This window comes from Cervus elaphus, chromosome 1, assembly GCF_910594005.1.
Source record: "Cervus elaphus chromosome 1, mCerEla1.1, whole genome shotgun sequence".
In the NCBI taxonomy this organism is placed as follows: domain Eukaryota; kingdom Metazoa; phylum Chordata; class Mammalia; order Artiodactyla; family Cervidae; genus Cervus; species Cervus elaphus.
This window is the reverse complement of record NC_057815.1, coordinates 95,007,965-95,031,945: the sequence shown is the minus strand read 5'-3', so window position 1 is coordinate 95,031,945 and position 23,981 is coordinate 95,007,965. Positions and strand designations below refer to the sequence as shown.

The 23,981-nt window shown below is 40.9% G+C and overlaps 1 protein-coding gene across 1 annotated transcript in view; it reads right to left on the bottom strand.

The window, feature by feature from the left end:
- Window positions 1–2,340: 2,340 nt before the first annotated feature.
- Window positions 2,341–23,981, bottom strand: part of LOC122700551 (fatty acid desaturase 2-like protein FADS2B) — a 40,691-nt gene continuing 19,050 nt past the window's right edge. Inside the window, exons 3-12 of the mRNA XM_043913503.1 lie at window positions 21,083–21,280; window positions 19,256–19,357; window positions 15,925–16,050; window positions 11,711–11,771; window positions 9,053–9,129; window positions 8,749–8,891; window positions 7,022–7,118; window positions 5,045–5,124; window positions 4,185–4,310; window positions 2,341–2,811 (exon numbers count right to left, since the gene is read on the bottom strand). Of these exons, the coding sequence (XP_043769438.1) occupies window positions 2,751–2,811; window positions 4,185–4,310; window positions 5,045–5,124; window positions 7,022–7,118; window positions 8,749–8,891; window positions 9,053–9,129; window positions 11,711–11,771; window positions 15,925–16,050; window positions 19,256–19,357; window positions 21,083–21,280 (1,071 nt within the window). The 3' untranslated portion in view covers window positions 2,341–2,750. The remainder of the gene's footprint in view (window positions 2,812–4,184; window positions 4,311–5,044; window positions 5,125–7,021; window positions 7,119–8,748; window positions 8,892–9,052; window positions 9,130–11,710; window positions 11,772–15,924; window positions 16,051–19,255; window positions 19,358–21,082; window positions 21,281–23,981) is intronic.

The following is a 23,981-nucleotide window of genomic DNA, read 5'->3' as shown; positions in this document are numbered from 1 at the left end:
AACTTACCTGTGCCATCAGGCAAGTTGCTTGGCCTCCCTTAAGTGTCATGTTTTTATTTATAAAATGAGATTAATTATAAAACTTGCCTTTTCTAACTGTGTGAGGACTAAATGGAATAATACTTATGAAGGGTGCAACTCAGTATTTACAGCTTAGGAGATGCTCATAACTGTTGCTAAGAATTTTAATAATTCAGTTAGAATACAGAAATGCTCCTTACAAGTTTGATAAAATTCATCTTACTCTCTAATTAGAAGGAATTACATTTACAGCATTTTGTCAACAAAGGTCCGTATAGTCAAAGCTTTAGTTTTTCCAGTAGTTATGTACAGATGTGAGATTTGGACCATTAAGAAGACTGAGCTCCAAAGAATTGATGCTTTTCCATTGTAATGGAGAAGACTCTCAAGAGTCCCTTGGATAGCATAGAGATTAAACTAGTCAATCCTAAAAGAAATCAACCCTGAGTATACACTGGAAGGACTGATGCTGAAGTTGAAACTTCAGGATTTGGCCACCTATTTTGAAGAGCCGACTCATTGGAAAAGACCCTGATGCTACGAGAGACTGAAGAGAAGTGGGCGACAGAGTATGAGATGGTTAGTTGGCATCCCTGACTCAATGGACATGAGTTTGAGCAAACCCTGGGAGACAGCGAAGGACAGGGAAGCCTGCCGTGCTGCAGTTCACTGGGTCACAAAGAGTTCAACACAGCTTAGCTACTGAACAACAGCAATGTTTACACACAGCTTTTTCTTCCTGCATCCTCCCTCCCTCCCTTCCTTCCTCCTGTAGACAGAAAGAAAGGCGCAACATGAGAGCTGTGAGTTAAGTTTTGTTGGAGCAAAATGAGGACTCCAGCCTGGGAGACAGCATTTCTGATAGCTCTGAGAAACTGCTCCAAGGAGGAACTGCTGCCTGACTTACAGTTTTGTTCTTTTATCTCTGAAAACATTTCAGTGTCTTGTTAGGGGATGAGGTAAGTGTCGTATATGATTTTAGTGAAGAGGGGACCTGCAGTCATGCACACATTTTGGCAGATATTTGCTGCTAGTCATGAGGAGCAGATTCACCATTAATGAGTTTTTCTGGATATGAACAGATGTAATAACTGGGCTGAAAAAATCTTCTCCTGAAAATATCTAACTATCTGAAGACCTGTCCTGCCAGTTTTTCCAAGAGCACAGAGTGCCTCATTCCTGTTCTCCACTCTAAATTTCTTTCAGAGGTTATTGAATGTCAGCAGCTTCAGCAGCACTTGATTTATTCCTTGTAGAGGTAGCTGTCAAGTGCCAATTTATAGTTGACACTTCCTTCTTTCCCTCCTTCATTTCTCCCCTCCAGCTCCCTCCCTGTCTTCCTTCCTTCTGCATGTCTTCATTGAGTGTCTCTATCATGTCAGGCGGTCTCTACTCTTACGGATATTGCAGGTTACAGTGGAAGACTAAGGAATCACACAAATGGATGTAAAAATATGTTTCTAGTAATTACTACAGAGTATATCACAAGGAGGCCTTGAATTAATGGGGAGGCTTCCCTGAAATCTTTACCAAGCAAAGGGCTCACTGCTTGAAGCACGTAGAAAGCAATACTATGGCACCAGCTCTTGAGAAGAGTGTTATTTTGAGGCCAACTGGCAAGGAGACATGGGAAGGGCTCAAATCTGTGTCTTTGATCTGGGGTTCGGTCAAACATTATGAGTTGTGGAGGATGTATTCGTTGGCAGAAATGTTGGTGGAGCAGGTTTCAACTAGTGGACTTTGGAACTTGTCCATTTATGATAGGATATGGTTGAAGCTTCAACCTGGGATCTTCTAGGATGGAGAACCCTTCACTTCTAAAAAGATTCTGGCATTAAAGTTCTAGTCATGTCCTGATCCTTAGGTTCCCTGGAGGTGATGCGGAGACTTAGTTTTTGGGTGTTATTTGAGGTCAGACATTCTTCCCTTGTGCCTGCTTTGGCTGCCTGGGCCTGAAGCTGAGGGAGGGAGTGGCACAAGGGGGGAGAGGGTTCCTGGAGGAAGGCCGGTGCTGGTAGTCTGCTGGCAATCACCAGGTTGCAGATTGCAACTTTATTCCAGGGGCAATGGGAATCCATTGAAGAATTTCAGGTAGGACTGTAACGTAACTCTCATGAGTCATTTAGTTTAAATGGAAGTCTACCCAATTAAGCCATCTTTATTCATGTGGATAGTGAGCAGAGGGCAGACATGATACACAGGATTGATCATCTGAATTCTAATGCCACACTCAGTGATCTGGGAAGTTGTGAAAGTAATAGACCTTGAGTGTCCTCCTTTGGGAATCTTATTGAACAAGCTGTTAAAAATTCAATTGAGTAAATCTGAAGACTTCATTGGCTTTATTCAATGACTTCTGAATCAAGCAATATCCCAGTTAGTAAGCAGAAGGGAATTCTGAGAGGTTGTGCAAATGGAAGGTTTTTATAGGAAGAAAGGAGGGGCAAGGAAGCCATCAGCAAAGTATATTGAGGGCAGACACTTTTTTTTTTCCCCGTTGGGGGAGGGATTACAAGGGTTTTCTCTGAGCCAGGGGCAGGAATGGAGAAGGAGTAAAACACAGCACATTGCCTACCCAAAAATTCCAGACTAGCTGATTAAGATAACATTTCTGGGGAAGGCTGTAACTGCAATTATGTCAGGTATTGTAGAGGTTTGGTACCATGGGCTTTAGCACAAGTGACACTTTTGGGGCCTGTGGTTTTCTCTTTAGCACCTGCACATCTGCATTATGTTTGTGGATGCGTGCAGTAAGCCTCCTTCCAGAGGGCTCCGGACTTCTTCAGGGCCCTGCAAGAGGAGCAGACAAAATCATGAGCGGGTAAGACTCAGGTCAAAGGAGCTACTTCATGGAACATTTGCTCTTTTACTTAATACTTTACAACATTGTTGTTTTCAACTATATCTGAAAGACCTCTTTCTATCTTGTCCGGCGGAGGGAGTCAAATACACTGACTTATGAAGGTGAGTTCACATTTTCTATATGGAGGAGACTGATATTTTGTTTTATGCTTTTCTGTACTCCAAAGCATCACTTTCCTTCTCTCCAGTATTAAAAGAAAAAGCTCTGCTGAATCTCTGTAAGATAAACCATATGACTATAAACCAACTCGTCCTGTATCCACCTACCTCTCCTACTTTATAAAGTGAAACATTTTTCTAGGCTCTGGTGACACAGAAGTGAATAAGAGTGATGAGAGTCTTGTCCACCTGGAGTTCCTGGTCTGCACTGGGAGACACATATTACCCAACATGCTATTTAATCATGATTGTGATAAAAGTCAGACATGAAGAGAAGCAAGCATGTGACAGGTTTAGTCTTGGGGGCAAGGGAGGACTGAGATGAAGAAAAGACCTTTCAGGTGAGCTTTGGAGAGTGAATGGAACTTGAGAAGGTGACAGGGGCGGGGGGAGGCAGGTTGGAAGATTATTCTAGGTAGAAGTAAAGGTGAGCAAGGATGTGTCATGGGCAAGGGGCAGGGAGTTCTGTAGCAACTGAAGGGGGTTCAGATATCTGGAGGCCAGGAAAGGAAGAGGGCAGTGGTAGAAAGTGAAGATGGATTACTGCTCAGGGATCAGATCTGACCAGGTCTAGCCTTGATGGCTTATTTATTTATATTAATAAATATTTTTTCCTAATGTGAAGATAAAAAATATTCAACCAAGGTTTTGGCTGTTAATTTGATGAGCACAGGATTTTCTAGGTAACTGTGCATGCTTTAGGATGAATATGGCTTCTCAGTTCCTATAGGAAGAGTCACCCCTGCCTGTCCCACCAGACCCTGCGAGCAGCTTAGTTTTCAACCCTGATCCAGATGAACGGAGAGTCCCTTCTACTGGTTAAGTTCTAAAGCATGTCAAGGCTTTGTGGGTGATACAAAGACAAATAATACAGAACCCTGGTTTATAAGAAGCTTGTAATTTAGTAGGGCACCAAGATATTTTCACTAAGAAGTACCTAGAAGGCAGCAGGTAAATGGTAGGAATGACTATTATCATTTCTCTGTTAGTGTTGCTCCTTATAAAGCCTCCTGTCCATGCTGGGCACATGAATGTTCCTTAATAAATAGCTATTGACTGAATGATGATTGATAAAGCAGTGAAGAGTCTGGGGACCAGCAGTGAAGGGAAATGAGAGCTGTGGGTTGGGGGACTGTTATTACCTGGCAATATCTCCAAATGCCTTCAACATGGGCTTGTTCACATACGGCAGTCCATGCTTGGCACACAGTGACTTCACCAGAGGTGCCACCTTGTGATAATTATGGCGTGGCATTGTGGGAAACAGACTAGGGGAACAGAGGAGATATACAACTTTTCAGACCTAAGGAGAAACCCAAAGTTCCCTTCCTTCTTTTAGAAAATAAAATGGTATCAACCACAGAGACCCAACCTTGACCTTGCACAATTCTTTAGTTCTGGAAAGTTAAAAAACTTGCTGGCAGACTCATCTTATCCCTTCAGTTCAGTTCAGTTCAGTCGCTCAGTCATGTCTGAGTCTTTCCGACCCCATGAACAGCAGCAGTGAACTACCCGTTTCCTCTCTGTAACTGATCCTTTGGTAAAGTATTTCCAGATACCGTTTAGAAATTGCAGCAGGGACTCCACTTCCTTAGTTATTTTGTAAACTTGGCTCCAAAGACACAGATAAGAAAATATTTGAATTATAACATAGTTAAGTTTGAACACAAGTTGGTTACCCAAGTGTCCTGATATTTCTTAGGTTTTGCCAACAAAGCAAATGCAAAGAAATCGCCAATTTCTAAGCCCATAGGAATCTGGAAACTGAGTCACTGATACTTTTCCAAGATTTCACTCCATTTACTCACAATTGTGACACTTCCTTCATTTCTTTCTTCCCTTATCTATCATTGTTGTTAATTGAAAAATAGCATCCTTTAGAGAGCCCTGGTTCATTTTTTTCCCTTAAGTTGGTGAGTCTTCTGCTCTGCTCTGGACTATATGGAGGGCAGTTATTAGTGACAGCCCTTGCCCTTTATCATGAACTGTTTCTCTTACTCACTGGTGCTCAATTTGGAAGTTCAAGTGCCCAGTGAACCAGTCATTGAAAAAGGACTGTTCAACATTACAGGTGGCCAAGACCTGCAAAGAAAAAGCTTACATTAGATGTAGATTAGCCCGTGACAAACAAGAGATTTAGTTACTCTTTTATTTATCCATCATTCAACAAGTGCTGATTGAGTATGCATTTTGTGTCACAAACCATGAGGGATAAAAATAAGTCCCAGGTCTCAGGGACCTTGCAACTATAAAGGAAATAAGGCATTTTGCTAAGAAGTATAGATAAGGCAATAGATATAAAGAAGTGAATAGGATCTGAGAGGACTAAGTCACTATCAGCCCTCAAAATCAGAAGACTAAGGTATTGTGAGTAAGGACTTTGGCAGATGGAAGTGGGATTGTAGGACTCTGGTAGAAATTATAGGAGTTTGAATGTTATTACCACAGAATAGACTTAAAGGACTTCTAAATGGGGAATAAAGCATGCAAGGGCTTTAATCAAGGGCTCTGTGCCTAGAAATACATTTATTAATATATTAATATATACAAATAGCTTCCTTTTTAATCTAATGTATTTTATTTTACACAAAGACAGACTGACAAGAAGTTTATAGGATTCTCCAGACTATGTAGAATGCTTATGAATGTGACTTTTATTCAATGCCTTTCTAAGATTTAATTCTTGTTAGGGTTGTTGCCATTTTTAACGTTATTTTTGCAGTTGTTCTATGTCAGGGTTCCTTGAAGTGTACTTTAGAGCACCTTGGGGTTCCCTAGGACACTTTCAGGGGATCTTCAATGTCAAAATGATCCCCATAATACTTCTGAGACAGTATTTGCCTTTTTCATTCTTGTTCATGCATGCTTATACCATGGGTTTTTCCAGAGGCTATTAAACATGGGATGATGTCATCACTCTGATGTTAACCTTTATTGACTTTATCTTGTTTTTTTTTTTAAATCAATTAATATATATTTTTAAACTCTCAGTTTCAATTTCAAATACAGTAAGTATCAGTGGATATAACCTCCACAAAAGAAAGCTCTTTCACATTCTCAATAAGTTTTAAGAGTGGTTTCTTGATCAAAAAGATTGAGAACCACTGCTGTGTGGAGTGTCCACTGAACTTGGAAATGAGCATGGAGAAGGAAGCAGTATGATGCCTGGATTCTCCAGGTAATCACAACACAGCCAGTGTCAGGCTTAGGGGGCAGTGGTATTCTACATGGGTCACAAGTCTTTTAATTGTTAGCTGCATTCTCCCCGAGAATGCTGAGTCTCCCCTCTGGGCCCCACTATCTATACAATGAAATGAGGGGGATTGCAGGGTTCTCCATTCTGTTATTCTAGGAGTGTGAGATTCATTGAAAGACTGTTTCATGTTGAGGCAGGTTTAGTAAACCTTGCTTGTAAAGTGCCGCACAGTAAATGTTTTAATTCTGCATCACAGCTACACAGTTCTGCTGTTTTAGAATGAAAGTTATCAGAGAATATGTAATGTATAAATGTGGCTGTGTTCCAATAGAACTACAAAAACACAGACTGGACTAGATTGGCCCTTGGACTATAGTTTATTAAGCCTTGGTTAAGAGCAAAGTTTCTGAAATCAAACTCCCGAGGTTTAAAACCTGCTTCTAGGGATTTCCCACTGGTCTACTGGTTAAGACTGTGTGCTTAACACAGGTTTGATCCCTGGTAGGAGAACTAAGACCCGGCATGCCACACAGTGTGGCCAAATAAATAAATAAATAAAACTTGCTTCTACCACTTATTAGCTGTGTGATCTTACACAAGTTATAGAACTTCTTCATACCTCAATTTTACCATTTGTGAAGTGGGAGTACTCTGAGCATGTAGCTACATGCAAAACAGTTGACAAAGCCTGGCGCCTGTAAGCCTCCAATAAGTATTATGTGAGGTAAGCAGATGGTAATCAGGATGCTTTGGTGGATGCTTTCCCAAGAACAGCATTATTACCTGAGTGCTGAACCAGTCCTGGTTCTCCTCTTTGCTTATTTTCATTGGTATGTGGCTCATCTGGGTAACATATGCAATCCACGGACTCTCAAGAAAGCTTTAAGAGAATAAAAGGAAGTTTAGATCATTCCTTGGGGTGTTTCAGTTCCAGTCACTGGGCTTGCATACCCACTTGCAGATCTGGCCAAGCATTAGAGGAAATGGCAGTGACTCAAAGGTTGCAATAAAGTGGTGGTTATTTGTTTTTCATCTTTGCAGACCTTTTATATCTGAAGATTACACACTAGGGAATCAGTCACACTCCCTGTCTTGCAGCCTACTGTACCAGAGCAGTGTCCCCAGTATTTTCTGAAGGCGTTGGTGCAAGGCTCAGAAGACCCTAGATAACTGAAGGTCAGGCTTCCCTGGTGGCTCAGTGGTCAAGATTCCATCTGCCAGTGCAGGAGATCTGGGTTTGATTCCTGGGTCAGGAAGATCCCCTGGACAAAGAAATGGCAACCCACTCCAGTATTCTTGCCTGTGAAACCCCCAGAGCAGAGGAGCCTGGCAGGCTACAGTCCATGGCGTCACAAAAGTGTTAGACATGACTTAGCAACTATAGTGACAACAACTTAAGCATATATGCAATGTGATTAACAGTTTGGCTGTTGTCATCAGATAGAACTGGGGACGAGTTGTGATTTGGCACTGCTACTGGCCCTTATTAGTTCTTGAGTGAGTGATTTCATTTCTCTGAACTTTAGTTCTCTTACCAGAAAAACGAAATTGATACTATCTACATTGCCTGGTTGTGCATTTTTGATTACATCAAATAAGATAATGCATGTAGAGTGAGTGAAGTCGCTCAGACGTGCCTGACTCTTTGCGACCCCGTGGACTGTAGCCCACCAGCTCCTGCATCCATGGAATTTTCCAGGCAAGAATACTGGAGCGGGTTGCCGTTTCCTTCTCCGGGGGATCCTCCCGACCCAGGGATGGAACCCGGGTCTCCCACAATGCAGGCGGGCGCGTTGCTGTCTGAGCCAGCAGGGAGGCCCACCGTGAGCCGTCAGCAAACCGCCTGACGCGGAGGAGCCGCCGCCGCTATGAGCAGGGACGTGAGTGATGAGGCAGGGATGCATCGCGAGGTGAACAGGGTGATTCAGTTTAAAGTGCTTTTGATGTGGGGAAAATCTCTAGTCATAAAATAACTTTTTAAAAAACTGGGCTCTTACTATCTTCGGTAGAATTATGATGTCCAGCTGGATTACAGTTTGAAGGACTTGGTGATCAGGCAGAATGCAATTGTCCTTTGAGAAACATGCAGGTCCACTTAAATGTGGATATTTTTTAGTAAACACATACTCTACTACAAGATTAGTGTTTGCCTGAATTCTCAGTTGTGGAACCACATATATGAATAGATGACTATGGAGCTTGAATATCTTTGGATTTTGGTAACTGAGGTGGGTCCAGGGAATAATCCTCCTCAGACGCTGAGGGATTACTATACCACAATTGGGAATTAATCATGTGGGAAAAAAGGCAAGATTGGGCAAATTCAGTTTCCAAGAAACTCATTCAACTATTTCAGCTGTTTTATCCCACATTTTCTTGGAAATATCTCAGTTACTAGTATCTGGTCTGGTGTCATAATCTGCTAATCATTGCTATTCATAAATAGCTCAGATAAGAAAGGTAAGAGGACCATCCAGAATAAGAGTGGGAGAATATTATTCTTTACTTACTTGACTAAGCACATGAGCCCCAAGGTTCCAAAGATTCCATAGAAAGGAACAAATGTAAAAAAAAAAAAAGTAAAAAAAAAAAAAAAGAAAGGAACAAATGTGATGAAATAGCGAATGTAAGAGCTGCTGACCCAGGCGATGTCCTGCAGAAAGAAGTGCTTGAAAGTTAAGCTAGTGGAAATAAAACTGGCTAAATCTTATATCCTGGTACTCAAGGAAGCTACATCTGGAAAGGACCGAGCATGCACAGTTCCCCTTTTCTACTAGCCTGATCGAGCTCTAGAGAAGGAATCGAGTTGCTCACCTCCCAGCACCTTCTCCGGCACATCTCTTTCATGGATTTCAGGTTCAAAGCTACCGGCATGAAAAGGTGGACCCCAACTGAGGAAAAAAAAAAAAAAAGAGGATAGTGAAAAAATAAGCAGATATGATTCCTGTGGAAGCGAGTGGGAGTTGATCTTAACATGCTACCCCTGGAATATTTCCCCTGAGAAGGGATGGAAGATGGAGATCCACAGCCACATCCTGGATGCTGCTGGGCCTTTAGAGTCTCTGAGCCTGAACCAGGACTTTGGTTCAAGCACCCTTAGGGAGACTAGGGAAGCTTTGAAGATCTGAGTCATTCCTGATGAAGGCATCCTGGAATGCTTCTGCTCTGAGCTTTCAAGTTTTCTCAAGGTCCCTGGAATCCTTCAATCCTTCACGATCCTTCGTGTTGAGCCCTGTCACAATATGTTGAAGTGGCAGATATAGAGCAGGCATACTGAGTCTGGTCTGATAGTTATTTACCTGCTCATCCCCCAGGACCACTGAAGTTGCCTGGAGCACATAGGAGTCATATGGACAACCTTCAGACTTTGACAACTCTCTCCTTGATCAAACTTGAGCCAGAAGCTCTGGAGTCCCCTTCCTGACTAGGCTCCACTCTTGACCTGCAAACTTTCAAAGTCTGTGAACTGTCAGCACAGATGATTTTGTCCACCCTACACACTAAGAGACTCACAGAAATGCTAGAAATCGTTTCTAAGAACAGTTCAAGGCCATGCTCTTGGGTTGACTCCAGCCCCCTTAAAATTCTTGCATGAGAAAGTTCAAGACTGTCCAAAGAACTTAATGCATGTTCAGTAGGCTTCTGACCTCCTTTTTCTTCGATCATTTGTTAGAAAACTTACAATTATAAAATTCTTACTCTGTCCCTCTGAGATGGATCTTCCCTGACCCAGAAATGTCTTTCTCAAGGACTTGGGAGTCATCCTTTGGAGTACAGTCTTAGAGGATCGGGCTCTGTCCTGCAGTCTTTGGAAGGGTAAGGAGTTTGACTTTGATAAGCACCAGTGAGAAGACACACATGGCTTAACCACATGACCAGCTTCCCCTCCCTTTATCCTCTTTCCCTAATTTCCTTTAGCATGTCCCGGTGTTTTCAAAGTCTCCCCCCTTTCTTTTCTGAGAGTTGTGCTCAGCTTATACTGAAGTACCTTTCCTTACTACAGGAATCTGCATGAAAGCTGTCTTGCCACCTTTATGAAATGTCAAGCTTCATCACCCTTTGACAGGTTAAGTATGACTCATTTGTACCTGTCATACTAAGCTGAAGACATTTGAAAGAAAATGACAAAATGAAACAGCTCCTGAGGACGATGTGGTTTGTAAGCTGGGCATTCTGCAGTGAAGCTACAATATTCACCCATTCCTCATAAGCTAAGGCTGTATTGTTTTACTACACACAGGAGGAGAGTTCAGACAAGAGACCCCAACAGTTTTTTCTTATGTGAATACACATCTGTCTGGGCTGGAATAGCTACCTTTCAAACTGGAGAACCAGTGTCCTCTACACCCATTTTGGTCATGAAAGAGAATAACCGCACTAGGAGAAGTCCTCAGAATTCTAGCACTGGAAGAGGCTGCAGTGGTGGTTGAGCCTCGTGTCTCAGAAAATGGACTCACAGGCCACCCCGGTCAGGCAGGAGACAGATGACCACTGGTGGCCAGTGTTTGGGCGAGCCAGATCATCTGCAACCGCTTCTCAATCTTAACACTGCTGGCATCTTAGGGTCAGATAATTCTTTACTGTTCAGGGCTGTTCTGTGTCCTGTAAGGCATTTCATGACATCCCTGGCTTCTGCCCCATGGATGTCAGTACCATTCTCCCGCTTTGTTTTGATAATCAAAAAAGTATCTGTACGGTGTCAAATGTTGGGGGCAACTATGCTCTTAGGTGAGAACCACTGATCTACAGGAAATGTTTGGAAACTTTGCTAATTTGGGTTTCTTTTCCAAATGAGTAAGCATGTGTTAGACGAGCATATTTTGGGGTCCTAAACTTTCCTTTGTGAGCTATCATCAGTTTGACTTGGTTAAGAGCAGAACATTTTTGCTTCTAATATTTTCATTGGTATTAGCACTATTCAGCTACCCTATTTTCTCTCAAGCCTAGAACATGTCCAGATCTATCTTATATGTGTGTGTATCTGTATGTAAGCTGTGGGAACAGTCAACTTTCTTTCACACAGAAGCTCTGCAGGTGACTTTTATTCATGAGACTCTGCTTTCTCTGGCACCTACAGTCAGTACTTAAGCATTCTTTTCCTAGTTTTCCTCCCTATGCACATACACTATCCTTTTCTTCTTTATAAGTATTGTATTTAGTTTATCCAGCACAAGAGTCACATATTCCAGACCCCTTGATTGGCGTCCTGCCTCCCATCCTTCTTGGAACATCTCCTTCCCTGTACAGTAGCCAGAGTGATGAGATGCCCATTAAGAATGCCTAATTGCTCTTCTGTTTTCCTTTTCAGATTTCACCCAGGTAAGTCTGAAATAAAGCATGCTGCTTTTTTGAGGCACAACAAGACATGGGATCGTCTCTCTGTGGGAGGATTTCAGTCATGCCTTCTGTTTTGACAACAGTTTGCTTCAAGGAAACGGGAAGATAAGGATTGTGGCTTCCTGTGTGACTCACCCGTGCAGAAGTACAGGTGCTGCTTCTCGTAGTTGATGAATTTGATTTTGTTCTTCCCATACTGAATGGAGAGAATAAAACTAAAGTAAGAACAATATAGACTTCTGTTATTATACTCAAGGTTGTGTGTGTGTGTGTGTGTGTGTGTGTGTGTGTGTGTGTGTATGTAGAATCTCTATAGAAAGAGCCATCTGGTCAGAGTTCATTTACTGTCAAACTAAAGCCACTGAAGAACCAGAACTGAAGGGGGAGGAAATACTGTGGTGCCTTTTTCTTTATTTAAATGTGGGCAGTTCTTGCAGGGGTGGCTTATCCCATTTGAATTCAGGGATTGTGATTGTTTATTATTATTCCCATGGGAGCCATTTTAAAATATTTGTCCTGGTGTGGAATGGAATGGTGATTCAGGAGGAATATTTCTGATAAGTTTTTAAGGTCTTCTTCAAACTATGTGCTTAGAATTTTGCTTGAAGCACAGTCTGCTTTTATCTATTCATCCATTTAACAGGTATTTGTTGAATGGTTGTGTTATAAAACACATAGTCATAACCTCTAGTATCTACTTCATCTTTCCTCCTTTGACTCCATCGTGGATCTCATGCTGTGATTTACTCATTTTAAGGCTTGATAATGTATAATCTTACCACTGGGAATTTGAGTCATTTCCTAGGGGTCTTCTTAGTTAATTTAGTCTGTGTCCAAATGTACAAAGGCAGCAAGTATCTTAAGAGGAAGCATAGAAGTAATGGTTTATCTCTATTACCTAAGAGACACTTAATAAATGTTTAGTTGAAGGAATTAATGAATGAATGATAATTCAAATCTCCTCTATAATTTTACCATATGTCAGTCACTTAAAACACTGTGAGCCGTGTTTAATTTTTTGCTTTTCCCATTCTTTTGATACCTTCCCTTCTACATATTTCTTCTGTTATTTCGATATTAGACTTGACCCTTCTTTCTCTTACTATTGTAAATAAAAATAAATGTCATGGTGATAAAGTAATGATAGTTACTTGCAGTTACTCCCAGGTTCTGGATATTTAAGGGGTAGGAAACTTGAAAGAGGGAGTCAGTGGGAAATTTTGGAGAGCTGGCAAATGTAGGTCAAGGATTGATTTTTGAGTATTGCTCCAAAGGAGAAGTCTAACTTTTCCAGAATATGAGTACAGGACCTGGCCCTGGGGGATCTAATTAATACTTATTAAAAGAATGAATGTTTGAAGAAAGTGGTAGAAAGACTGACAGTAAAATGGGAAGAACAGAAACAGTTAAGGCTTACCAGAATTAGTTTTGTTGTGAAACAACTGAATTTTAGAGATTAAAAGAGTTTAAGTAAGGTGTTGTGAGTTGCTTTGAAATTAAAGTATACAGAACCTAAGGCTCAAGGGATATGTCTCTAGAATGGTGGAGAAGTGATGATGTCTCCATCCTCTGTGAGGAGGCAGCATGAGAACTGGATACAGTTCTACAGAAGGCACTTCTGGAGGGGGTCAGGCTGCCTCATGAACTCCAGTGAGGCAACTCTCCATTGCTGTGAGGGAATGAGGAGAGAAGTCAAAATGTGATAAGTTTAGTGGTCAGCCGAGGAGTTCACAGGGATTCCTTGGTGGCTCAGACTGTAAAGAGTCTGCCTGTAATGTGGGAGGTCCAGGTTGGATCCCTGGAGAAGGAAATGACAACCCACTCCACTATTCTTCCCTGGAAAAGCCCATGGATGGAGGAGCCTGGTGGGCTGTAGTCCAAAAGGTCACAAAGAGTCAGACATGACTGATCGACTTCACTTCAGGAGTTTGCAGACTTTAGAGAGCTCTGACTCCTTTGCAGAGTCATTGTGAAGAACAACTGACTGAAGACTACAGTCAAGGTATCTTTCTTTTTTCCTTTATATCTTGGCAGGAGACTTTTTTTGCTAATTGGAAGAAGGTTGTCTTCCAAAACTGGGAAAACCTATTTTCAGAAAGTTGCACAATTCTGGTCACCACAAAGTCCATGGAGCAACTGACCAAGCCACACTCCTTTGTTGTTAGTAAGCTCCTAAATTCTTCCAGAAGGAGATAGAGCCTCTTCCTAAGCACTTAATTCTCAGGATCCATTATTTCTTCTCAAGGAAAGATACCTTTCTGTGCTTATCCTTATACCTTCTATGTTGAAATCAGACTCTGAAAATCTTGGTAATAATCCTTACATGCTGGTTTTTAAGCTGAGGTTTAAGAAAGTTAACAGCTAAGACATCCTGGAGTTTGCCGTCCTTTTCCTGTTGCTTAAGAAGTCTGAATTAATCAATGGAACAAAAAAGAAAGCCCAGAGATAAATCCATGTACCTACGGACACCTTATCCTCAACAAAGGAGGCAAGAATATACAATGGAAAATAGACAACCTCTTTAACAAGTGGTGCTGGGAAAACTGGTCAACCACTTATAAAAGAATGAAACTAGAACACTTTCTAACACCATACACAAAAATAAACCCAAAATGGATTAAAGATCTAAATGTAAGACCAGAAACTTTAAAACTCCTAGAGGAGAACATAGGCAAAACACTCTCCGGCATAAGTCACAGCAAGATCCTCTATGACCCACCTCCCAGAAATTGGAAATAAAAGCAAAAATAAACACATGGGACCTAATGAAACTTAAAAGCTTTTGAACAACAAAAGAAACTATAAGCAAGGTGAAAAAACAGCCTTCAGAATGGGAGAAAATAATAGCAAATGAAGGAACAAAGGATTAATCTCAAAAATATACAAGCAACTCCAGCAGCTCAATTCCAGAAAAATAAATGACCCGATTAAAAATTCGGCCAAAGATCTAAACAGACATTTCTCCAAAGAAGACTTACAGATGGCTAACAAACACATGAAAAGATGCTCAACATCACTCATTATCAGAGAAATGCAAATCAAAACCTCAATGAGGTACCATTACATGTCAGTCAGAATGGCTGCTATCCAAAAGTCTACAAGCAATAAATGCTGGAGAGGGTGTGGAGAAAAGGGAACCCTCTTACACTGTTGGGGGGAATGCAAACTAGTACAGCCACTGTGGAGAACAGTGTGGAGATTCCTTAAAAAACTGGAAATAGAACTGCCATATGACCCAGCAATCCCACTCCTAGGCATACACACCGAGGAAACCAGAGCTGAAAGAGACACGTGCACCCCAGTGTTCATCGCAGCACTGTTTATAATAGCCAGGACATGGAAGCAACCTAGATGTCCATCAGCAAATGAATGGATAAGAAAGCTGTGCTACATATACACTATGGAATATCACTCAGCCATTACTAAGAATTCATTTGAATCAGTTCTAATGAGATGGATGAAACTGGAGCCCATTATGCAAAGTGAAGTAAGCCAGAAAGATAAAGACCAATACAGTATACTAATGCATATATATGGAAATTAAAAAGATGGTAACGATAATCCTACATGAAAAATAGAAAAAGAGACACAGATGTACAGAACAGACTTTTAGACTGTGGGAGAAGGCGAGGGTGGGATGTTCAGAGAGAACAGCATTGAAACAAGTATACTATCAAGGGTGAAACAGATCACCAGCCCAGGTTGGATGCATGAGACGGGTGCTCAGGGCTGGTGCACTGGGAAGACCCAGAAGGATGGGATGGAGAGGGAGGCAGGAGGGGGGATCGGGATGGGGAAAACATGTAAATCCATGTCTGATTCATGTCAATGTATGGCAAAAACCACTACAATATTGTAAAGTAATTAGCCTCCAACTAATAGAAATACATGGGAAAAAAAAAAAAAAAAAACGAATTCTGAATTAGAGGTGAGGTCCTAAGTGTATTATGAGGCATTTGAGGTGAGTTTCATGTATAAATGAACCAAAATAACCTAAACTAAAAATAACAGCTTAGTTTCTTCCAACAGCTAGAATTAGTTGACATAAATAGATACATAGGTGTTTCCTGATTTAGCACTCCTCGAATGTACTGCCATGCCTTCTTATGAGTGATTTAAACTGAATGACTTTTAAGATCATAGAGTCATTCATTCCACATTTTCTTCTTTTCTTACAACACCAGATTCACTTATTTAAAATCTATATCCTGGACTTAAAAGAAGAAGAGATGTTCTGACAACATACTTGAATCCAGAATTTCCAGCCTGATCTCAAGACAAAGGTGTAGACCTTTCCAAGAGCCACTTCCTGAAACATTTCTCTAAGTGCCTAGTATTTCTAAACATACCTTGACAGGTTGTAAATCTCCAATAACAAGAAATGGTTCTACATCAATATCTGGGTCTTTGAGGTAGATATTTGTTTTGACATGGTGTTGGAAGTGCTGGTTATTCCACCATTTTACAGATAGGCCCTGAGGAGAAGAGAACATTCATTAGCTGGAAGATTTCTCTCCTGAAATATCTTTCATTATCAGAGTTTTCCAAAACTAAAGAAAATCAACCTTGAATATTCATTGGAAGGACTGTTGCTGAAGCTGAAGCTCCAATACTGACCACCTGATGTGAAGAGCCAACTCACTGGAAAAGACCCTGACCCTGGGAAAGATTGAGGGCAGGAGGAAAAGGGGATGACAGAGGATGAGATGGTAGGATGGCATCACCGACTCAATGGGCATGAGTCTGAGCAAACTTTATGAACTGTTGAAGGACAGGGAAGCCTGCTGTGCTGTGTTCATGGGGTCTCAGTGAGCCGGACATGACTAGCGCCTGAATAGTAACAATCAGCGTTTTCTGCCTACATCTCCAAAGTTTAATTAGGATATGGATTCCTGGGACATGCCATCCCCCATTCCTGGGTCACAGAATGATTTATTGGCTAGAGGCTCTAAAAGCCTACCAGCAAATAATTATCTTATCCAGGAACACAAATTCCAGGCTAAAACAACTCCTGATAATGAAGAAGAATAAAACCGATTAAATGAAATGTTTTTCCATCTTTTTTTTTTTTTTGGTCCTGCTTTTAAAAAGAGATATGAAATAGGTAGAGCAGAGAGTACACTTCTTATTTTATCAGTAAAGAAACCAGCTCTAAAACTAATTAGTTCTGGGGGGAAAATGGCCCCCGGGTTCCTACTTTAATAAATATTTTAAAGAGTCATGGATCTGAAGTCATCTCCTATGAGAGTTTGCCTCTGATCATCACATTTTCAAATTTCAATGATCTCATTAAATATAAATGAGAATAAAACTATTTTAGTTGATGCTGAGCTCATATCATTTCTGATTAGGTTGTTTGGGATTTTTTTTTTTTTTCTCTTTCAGTGAAAATCTGAAGGTTTTAACAGAGAAAAGGGTTTGGAAGCACATCAACTTAGTTGAATCCACTGGATTGTATAAATGCTTCTGTGTGGTTTGGGAAAATTATCTACCCTCTGATGTTCAATTTCATCTTCAGTAAATATAGTATAATGTAATGACATTTACCTGCATGGGTTGTTTAAGGCGACATGAGATTCTGTATGTAGAATGCTGGCATATTGAGATATTCAATTTCTCTTCCCTTCCCATATTTCATTAATCATTTATAGAAGAATAAGCAATAGTCATAGTTTTTATTGCATATCTGACATTTCTCAAAAATCTCAAATGTATATTTTAGATCTGCAGTGCTCAATAGAGTAGCCATTATCTACGTGTGGCCACTGAGCACTTAATATGTGACCACTCGAATTGAGGCAGGCTGTGTAAGTATATAATACATACTAGATTCAAAGGCTCAGAATGAAAAAAGAAATGTAAAATATATTAATAATTTGTATATTTCTTTCATGTTAAAGTGAAAATATTTGGAATATATACAGGAGTGATAAAGTTGGAAGAGGGTGTTTGCTGTGAGCAGTGTGTTCTCTCGGCAAAATTCTGTTGGCCTTTGCCCTGCTTCATTCACTCCAAGGTCAAACTTGCCTGTTACTCCAGGTGTCTCTTGGTTTCCTACTTTTGCAACCAGTCCCCTATGATGAAAAAGACATCTTTTTTTGGTGTTAGTTCTAGAAGGTCTTATAGATCTTCAAAGAACCATTCAACTTCAGCTTCTTCAGCATTGATGTTTGGGGTATAGCCTTCGATTACTGTGATATTGAAGGGTTTGCCTTGGAAATGAAGAGAGATCATTCTTTCATTTTTGAGATTGCATCCAAGTACTGCATTTTGGACTCTTTTGTTGATTATGAGGGCTACTCCATTTCTTCGAGGGGTTTTTGCCCACAGTCATAGATATAATGGTCACCTGAATTAAATTCGCCCATTCTGGTCCATTTTAGTTCACTGATTCCTACAATGTCAATGTTCACCCTTGCCATCTTCTGTTTGACCACTTCCAATTTGCCTTGATTCATGGACCTAACATTTCAGGTTCCTATGCAATATCACTCTCTATGGTATCAGAGTTTACGTCCAGCACCAGTCACATCCATAGCTCAGCATTGTTTTCACTTTGGCTCCATCTCTTCATTCTTGCTGGAGTTATTTCTCCACTCTTCTCCAGTAGCAGGTACCTACCGACCTGGGAGTTCATCTTTCACTGTCATATCTTTTTGCCATTTCATACTGTTCATGGGGTTATCAAGGCAAGAATACTGGAGTACAAAATGAAGCAGGGCGAAGGCTAGCAGAGTTAGCTAGACTTGGATTAATGTGATACTGAATGGTTTGCCTTGGAAATCAACAGAGATCATTCTGTCATTTGGTTTCTCACCGAATCCTAGAACATCAGAGGAAAGCTGAGATCCAGTTGAAGTCCTGATTTTAGAGATGAGAACTCTGAGAGCCAGAGATGGAATCTGACTTGTTCGGGGTTGCACAGTGAGCGTTATCAGAGCCAGGGCTGAAACCGGCTGTCATCAATCCTTGTACTGTTATCAGGTTTCCACCCATCATTCCATTCCTCCATCCATTCCTTCATGCATTCCACACATGCTTATGGAAGGCCTACTGCGTGTTAGGCACTCTGCTAGGCGCTGCATTTCAGGGGTGCATAGGGCAGTGTGCCTGTCCTCCTGGAGCATATGTGAGGGGGATAAGGCCAACTGCCCTGCTTTTTCCAGCAGTCTGGGTTTTGCAACCCTCAACTCTTAAACAGAGCCATCTAACTTTCTGTGGTTTCTCTGTTTTGTTAAACTTTTCTCTATTCTGCATCTTTTCTTTTATTTATACATAGTCCTCCCAGGAACAAAATGGTTGGCTGGATTCCCCTAGTCCCCCAGAAGTACATGTCCAGATCCCTTCTAAGAATATCCCTACTCATGACTTTATAGGGTATATCTCCTGAGAGGTGTTTCTTTAGTGGTGTCCCAGGGATTGGGCCAAATAGTTTATTGGCTAAGAAAAAAACAGAACTTCTTAATAAAAATAAACCTTTCCTCCTAAACAGTTAAAATTCTAATTTTAGCATATATGTTATAATGTTATATATATATATATATAGTCACTGCATTGTCAGTATATTTACAGTTACTTGTGGAGTGTGTAGTAACATTTTTTGCTGATAAGTGTATGTAGAAACCACTACTTGGTGAGATGACTTTCAGAATCCCATCATACTCCTGGAACATTCTGTACCTTGAGATGACCCATCACAAATTTTTGCAACAGGTGATCCCACTTGGACTTCTTAAATATGGATAGGTGTCCCATGTCATGTTGCAGAAATCCACTCTGAGCCTGGAAGAGACAGGGTTGCAGTCAGAGAAGTCGACAAGGAAAGAAGAAAGCAGTAAGTGGGCCCGCTGGTGGGTTCGGGACCCATGAGAACAGTGGAGGTCTCTGTATCTGTCACACTTGCTGAGTGCTTTCCCGTCCCTGCACCTTTGCACAGGTGGCTCTCGAAGCCTAGAATCTTCTCTCTACTGTCAGAATCGTCCAATGTGGAATGGAAGGAGGATGACTTTGGAGTCAGGCTGACTAGGGCTCTGAACTGTCCTTCACCACTTTACAAGTTATACAACTCTTGGCAAGCTAGTCGGTGGCTCTGAGCTCAGTTCTTTGTCTGAGAAGCAGGGATTATAACATTATACCTTGCTCATTCAGCTGTCTTGCAGGCAAAATACATGTAAAATTCCTGATAATGCTAAGCGGTCAAATATTTTTTTTCCTTTCTTGATTCCAAAAGTTGCTTTTCAAAGAATAAAGCAAGTTGACTTTTCAAGAAAAAAATTAGCATATAAAATTTTGTAATTAACATTGATGTTAATTCTCCATGAAATCATCCCCAGTTGCCTCAATTAGAATTAGATGCCTCTTTCTGCTCCAACAGCACATGCTTGTTTCTTTCCCTTCTGCCTTGTATCGTGTCTAGATATTTAAATGACCATCTCCTCCACTGGATGACTGCTGCCCAAGTGCAGGGTCAGGTGTGTTTCCCTTTGTGTCCCCAATACAGAGTTGTGGGCATAGAATGCCATTTTCAGAAGTCTGTGCTTCATTCAAAGCATTTATCAATTGCCCTGCTACACGCCAGTTGCTGATTGCCATTTCTGCAGAATCCATGATCCTATTATCATGGGATAATAAATAGACTCTCTTCATAGACTGGTGTATTGATAAATATTGGTGAAATGAGGCTTTTGGCAAGGGTCTCAGGGAATTTTTTTAAAAATACAGATATATAACTTCTTTTTAGTAGAATTTTTTATTATGAAGTAGCATGTATAAATAGTGATATATATATATATATATATATATTATATATATATATATATATATATACACACGTATAGGTATAAATTAATGTGGGGCTTTCTTTCTTCATGGTGGCTAAGACGGTAAAGAATCTGCCTATAATGTGGGAGACTCGGATTTGATCCCTGGGTCAGGAAGATTCCCTGGTAAAGGGAACGGCAACCTACTCCAGTATTGTTGCCTGAAGAAATCCATGGACAGAGGAGCCTGGTGGATTACAGTCCACGGGGTCTAAAATAATTGGAAACAACTGAGCGATTAAAAAGAAAACAAAATAAGTTCACATATGTGCCCTAGTCTTAGTAAAATCATTGAACAACCATTAAAAATGTTGATTGGTTAAAGAATGAAAGATATAGGTGAAGGTTACATGGCCCAGAACGGAACTTCAGTTACTGACATTGTGTGGATACTGTTGGGCAAATGGTAGCAACTGTCAAGGATATTTACCACATGCCAGTCTCTGTGCTAGGCACTCTACAGAGTAACTTGTTTAGTTTTTTTAGAACATTTCCATAAAAAATCATTACCCCGTGTTACAGATGAGAGAACTGGGGCTCAGTGGGTTTTGATAACTTGCTGGTGTCAGACACTGTTGAGTAACTTGCCAGGAAGTGCCGGGCAGCCGTTGACACCAGTGTAAAGAGGGAAGAAAAAATTCTGAGGCTTCCCATAGAGCCGCTGCCTGGGCTTAGGACACCTACTTACCTGAGCAACCGTGAGAAGACAAGAAATGAATATTGTGACAAGCCAGCCACTGCCAAAATGCCACACTATTACCCAAGCCAGGGCTTCCAAAATCAAGACCTGTGCGAGGTGAAGGAAGAAGAACCCCAGGTTGGCATGGAACAAATTCATGGTCTCTAATGTCCTCTGCAGTTCTTGGAAATCTTCCACCAACTGGGACTGTGAGATACACATGCAAGAAAGGAATTAGTTCCTTCAGTGGAGTGGGAGCACAGATGAACATAATTATTAATCTATTTTATCAATGTATGATACCTTAATTTGATGAACTGACATTTATTTATTTAATAAATATAATTAGGCATAATTCAAACAAAAAATGAAACCTTAAAAAATTAACTAAAATCAAAATGCTTAAAACAAGTTATGATAAATTTTTTTCCTGGAGAAGAGACAGATGAGTAGTGATTTGTAAACTCTCCTCAAATTGCTGTGGGACTTATAATTTACTTCTTTTTGGGGGGATGGGGGAGGTTCATTGAACAGATACATAACTCTAAGAATTCTCTCTTTTAAACTGATTAATTATTTTTTTTTTGATGCAGATCATTTCTTTTGAAGTCTGTATTGAATTTGTGGCAATATTGCTTTCATTTTATGTTTTGTTTATTTATTGCTGTGAGGCATGTGAGATCTTGGTTCCCTGACGAGGGATCAAACCTGCACCCCCTTCACTGAAAGGAGAAGTCTTAACGGCCGGGCTGCCAGGGAAGCCCCCATAAGAAGTTTCCTCCTTTCAGACAAAGGCCGCGTTGACGTGTGGGCGACGAGCAGCGTCGCACTGCCGTCAGGTGCACAGCACGTGACCCACACGCGCTGTTCCCTCAGAGCCCAGTCCCCGGGCGGCCATTGTGAGGTACTGAGTGTAGGTCCCTGCCGAACAGCAGGGCCTTGCTGGTTGTCCGCTTTATGTGTAGACGTGAGTATCTATTCATAACAGTCGCCTTTTTAGATCAATGTGCTGTTTGATTTCTGATTATACTTGGGGGGACTTTGCTATCTATACGGATCTCTGTTACTTTCTATGTTATCAGCTATTTAGCGTGTGCAAAAGATTCCTTTATGAAAGATAGAGTTCACTTTGATTAGCTCTGTGAGATGAATTTCCTGTGAGATGCTCAGAAGCTCTACAGGAATGAGACAGGGTCTCCTGTGGTATTAGAGTGTGTGTCCATTGGTTGGAGGAGTCCTGATTCTGTGTACAAGTACTGTGCTTATGTATGTACGTCAAGTACTAGCACTGATTTACGAACTTGCACATACTCGAGAGTCAGTGTAAGGCCTGGGAAGAAATATCTCCTTAGCTTAATAACTATAATGTGTTTGAAACTCAGACTGTTGAGAAAGTAACCAGGGTATAAGAAGGAAACTTGTTTGTTCAAATATAAAAGAGAAGAGAAATTTGAAATAATAATAAAAAAGTGCTATGAACATAATCCTAGAAGCAAGAAAATTCATTTCAAATTCACTGATACAACTTTTAAATGATCCAGTGCCTGGGAAAGGTTTGGATGGGCTCATCTCTAGAGGCCCCATGAACATCAGAATTCTGGTGGCCATAGATAACTTTAATAGATCACACAGTGTACTAGTCCACAAAAGAGTCTGAAATAGAGTACTTGGGTACAAAAAACAAAAATGAAAGATGATTTCTGTTCATTTCTAAGGGAAACCATTCAATATCAGAGTAATCCAAGCCTGTGCTCTGATCACTAATGTTGAAGAAGCTGAAGTTGGATGGTTCTCTGAAGACTTACAAGACCTTCTAGAACTAACACCAAAAAAGATGTCCTTTTCATCATCAGTTCAGTTCAGTCATTCAGTCGTGTCCAACACTTTGCAACCAAATGGACTGCTGCACGCTAGGTTTCCCTGTCCATCACCAACTCCTGGAGCTTACTCAAACTCATGTCCATTTAGGTGGTGATGCCATCCCACCATCTCATCCTCTGTCATCCCCTTCTCCTCCCACATTCAATCTACCCCAGCATCAGGGTCTTTTCCAGTGAGTCAACTCTTCACATGAGGTGGCCAAAGTATTGGAGTTTCAGCTTCAGCATCAGTCCTTCCAATGAACACCCAGGACTGATCTCCTTTACAATGGACTGGTAGAAATCTCCTTACAGTCCAAGGGACTCTCAAGAGTCTTCTCCAACACCACAGTTCAAAAGCATCAATTCTTCAGCACTTAGATTTCTTTCATCATAGGGGATTAGAATGCAAAAGTAGGAAGTTAAAAGGTACCTGGAATAACAGGCAAGCATGGCCTTGGAGTACAAAATGAAGCTGGGCAGATGCTAACAGAGTTTTGCGAAGAGAACACACTGGTCATGACAAACACCCTCTTCCAACAACATAATAGATGACTCTACACATGGACATCACCAGATGGTCAATACCGAAATCAGATTGATTATATTCTTTGCAGCCAAGGATAGAGAAGCTCTATACATTAGCAAAAACAAGACCTGGAACTGATTATGGCTCAGATACTGAACTCCTTATTTCAAAATTCAGACTTAAATTGAAGAAAGTAGGGGAAACCACTAGGCCATTCAGGTATGACCTAAAGTAAATCCCTTGCAGTTATACAGTGGAAGTGAGAAATAGATTCAAGGTGTAAGATCTGATAGAGTGCCTGAAGAACTATGGACAGAGGTTCATAACATTGTACTGGAGGTGGTGATCAAAATCATCCCCATGGAAAAGAAATGCAAAATGGCAAACTGATACTTGAGGAGGCCTTACAGATAGCTGAGAAAAGAAGAGAAGTGAAAGGCAAAGGAGAAAAAGAAAGATATACACATCTGAATGCAGAGTTCCAAAGAATAGCACGGAGAGATAAGAAAGCCTTCCTCAG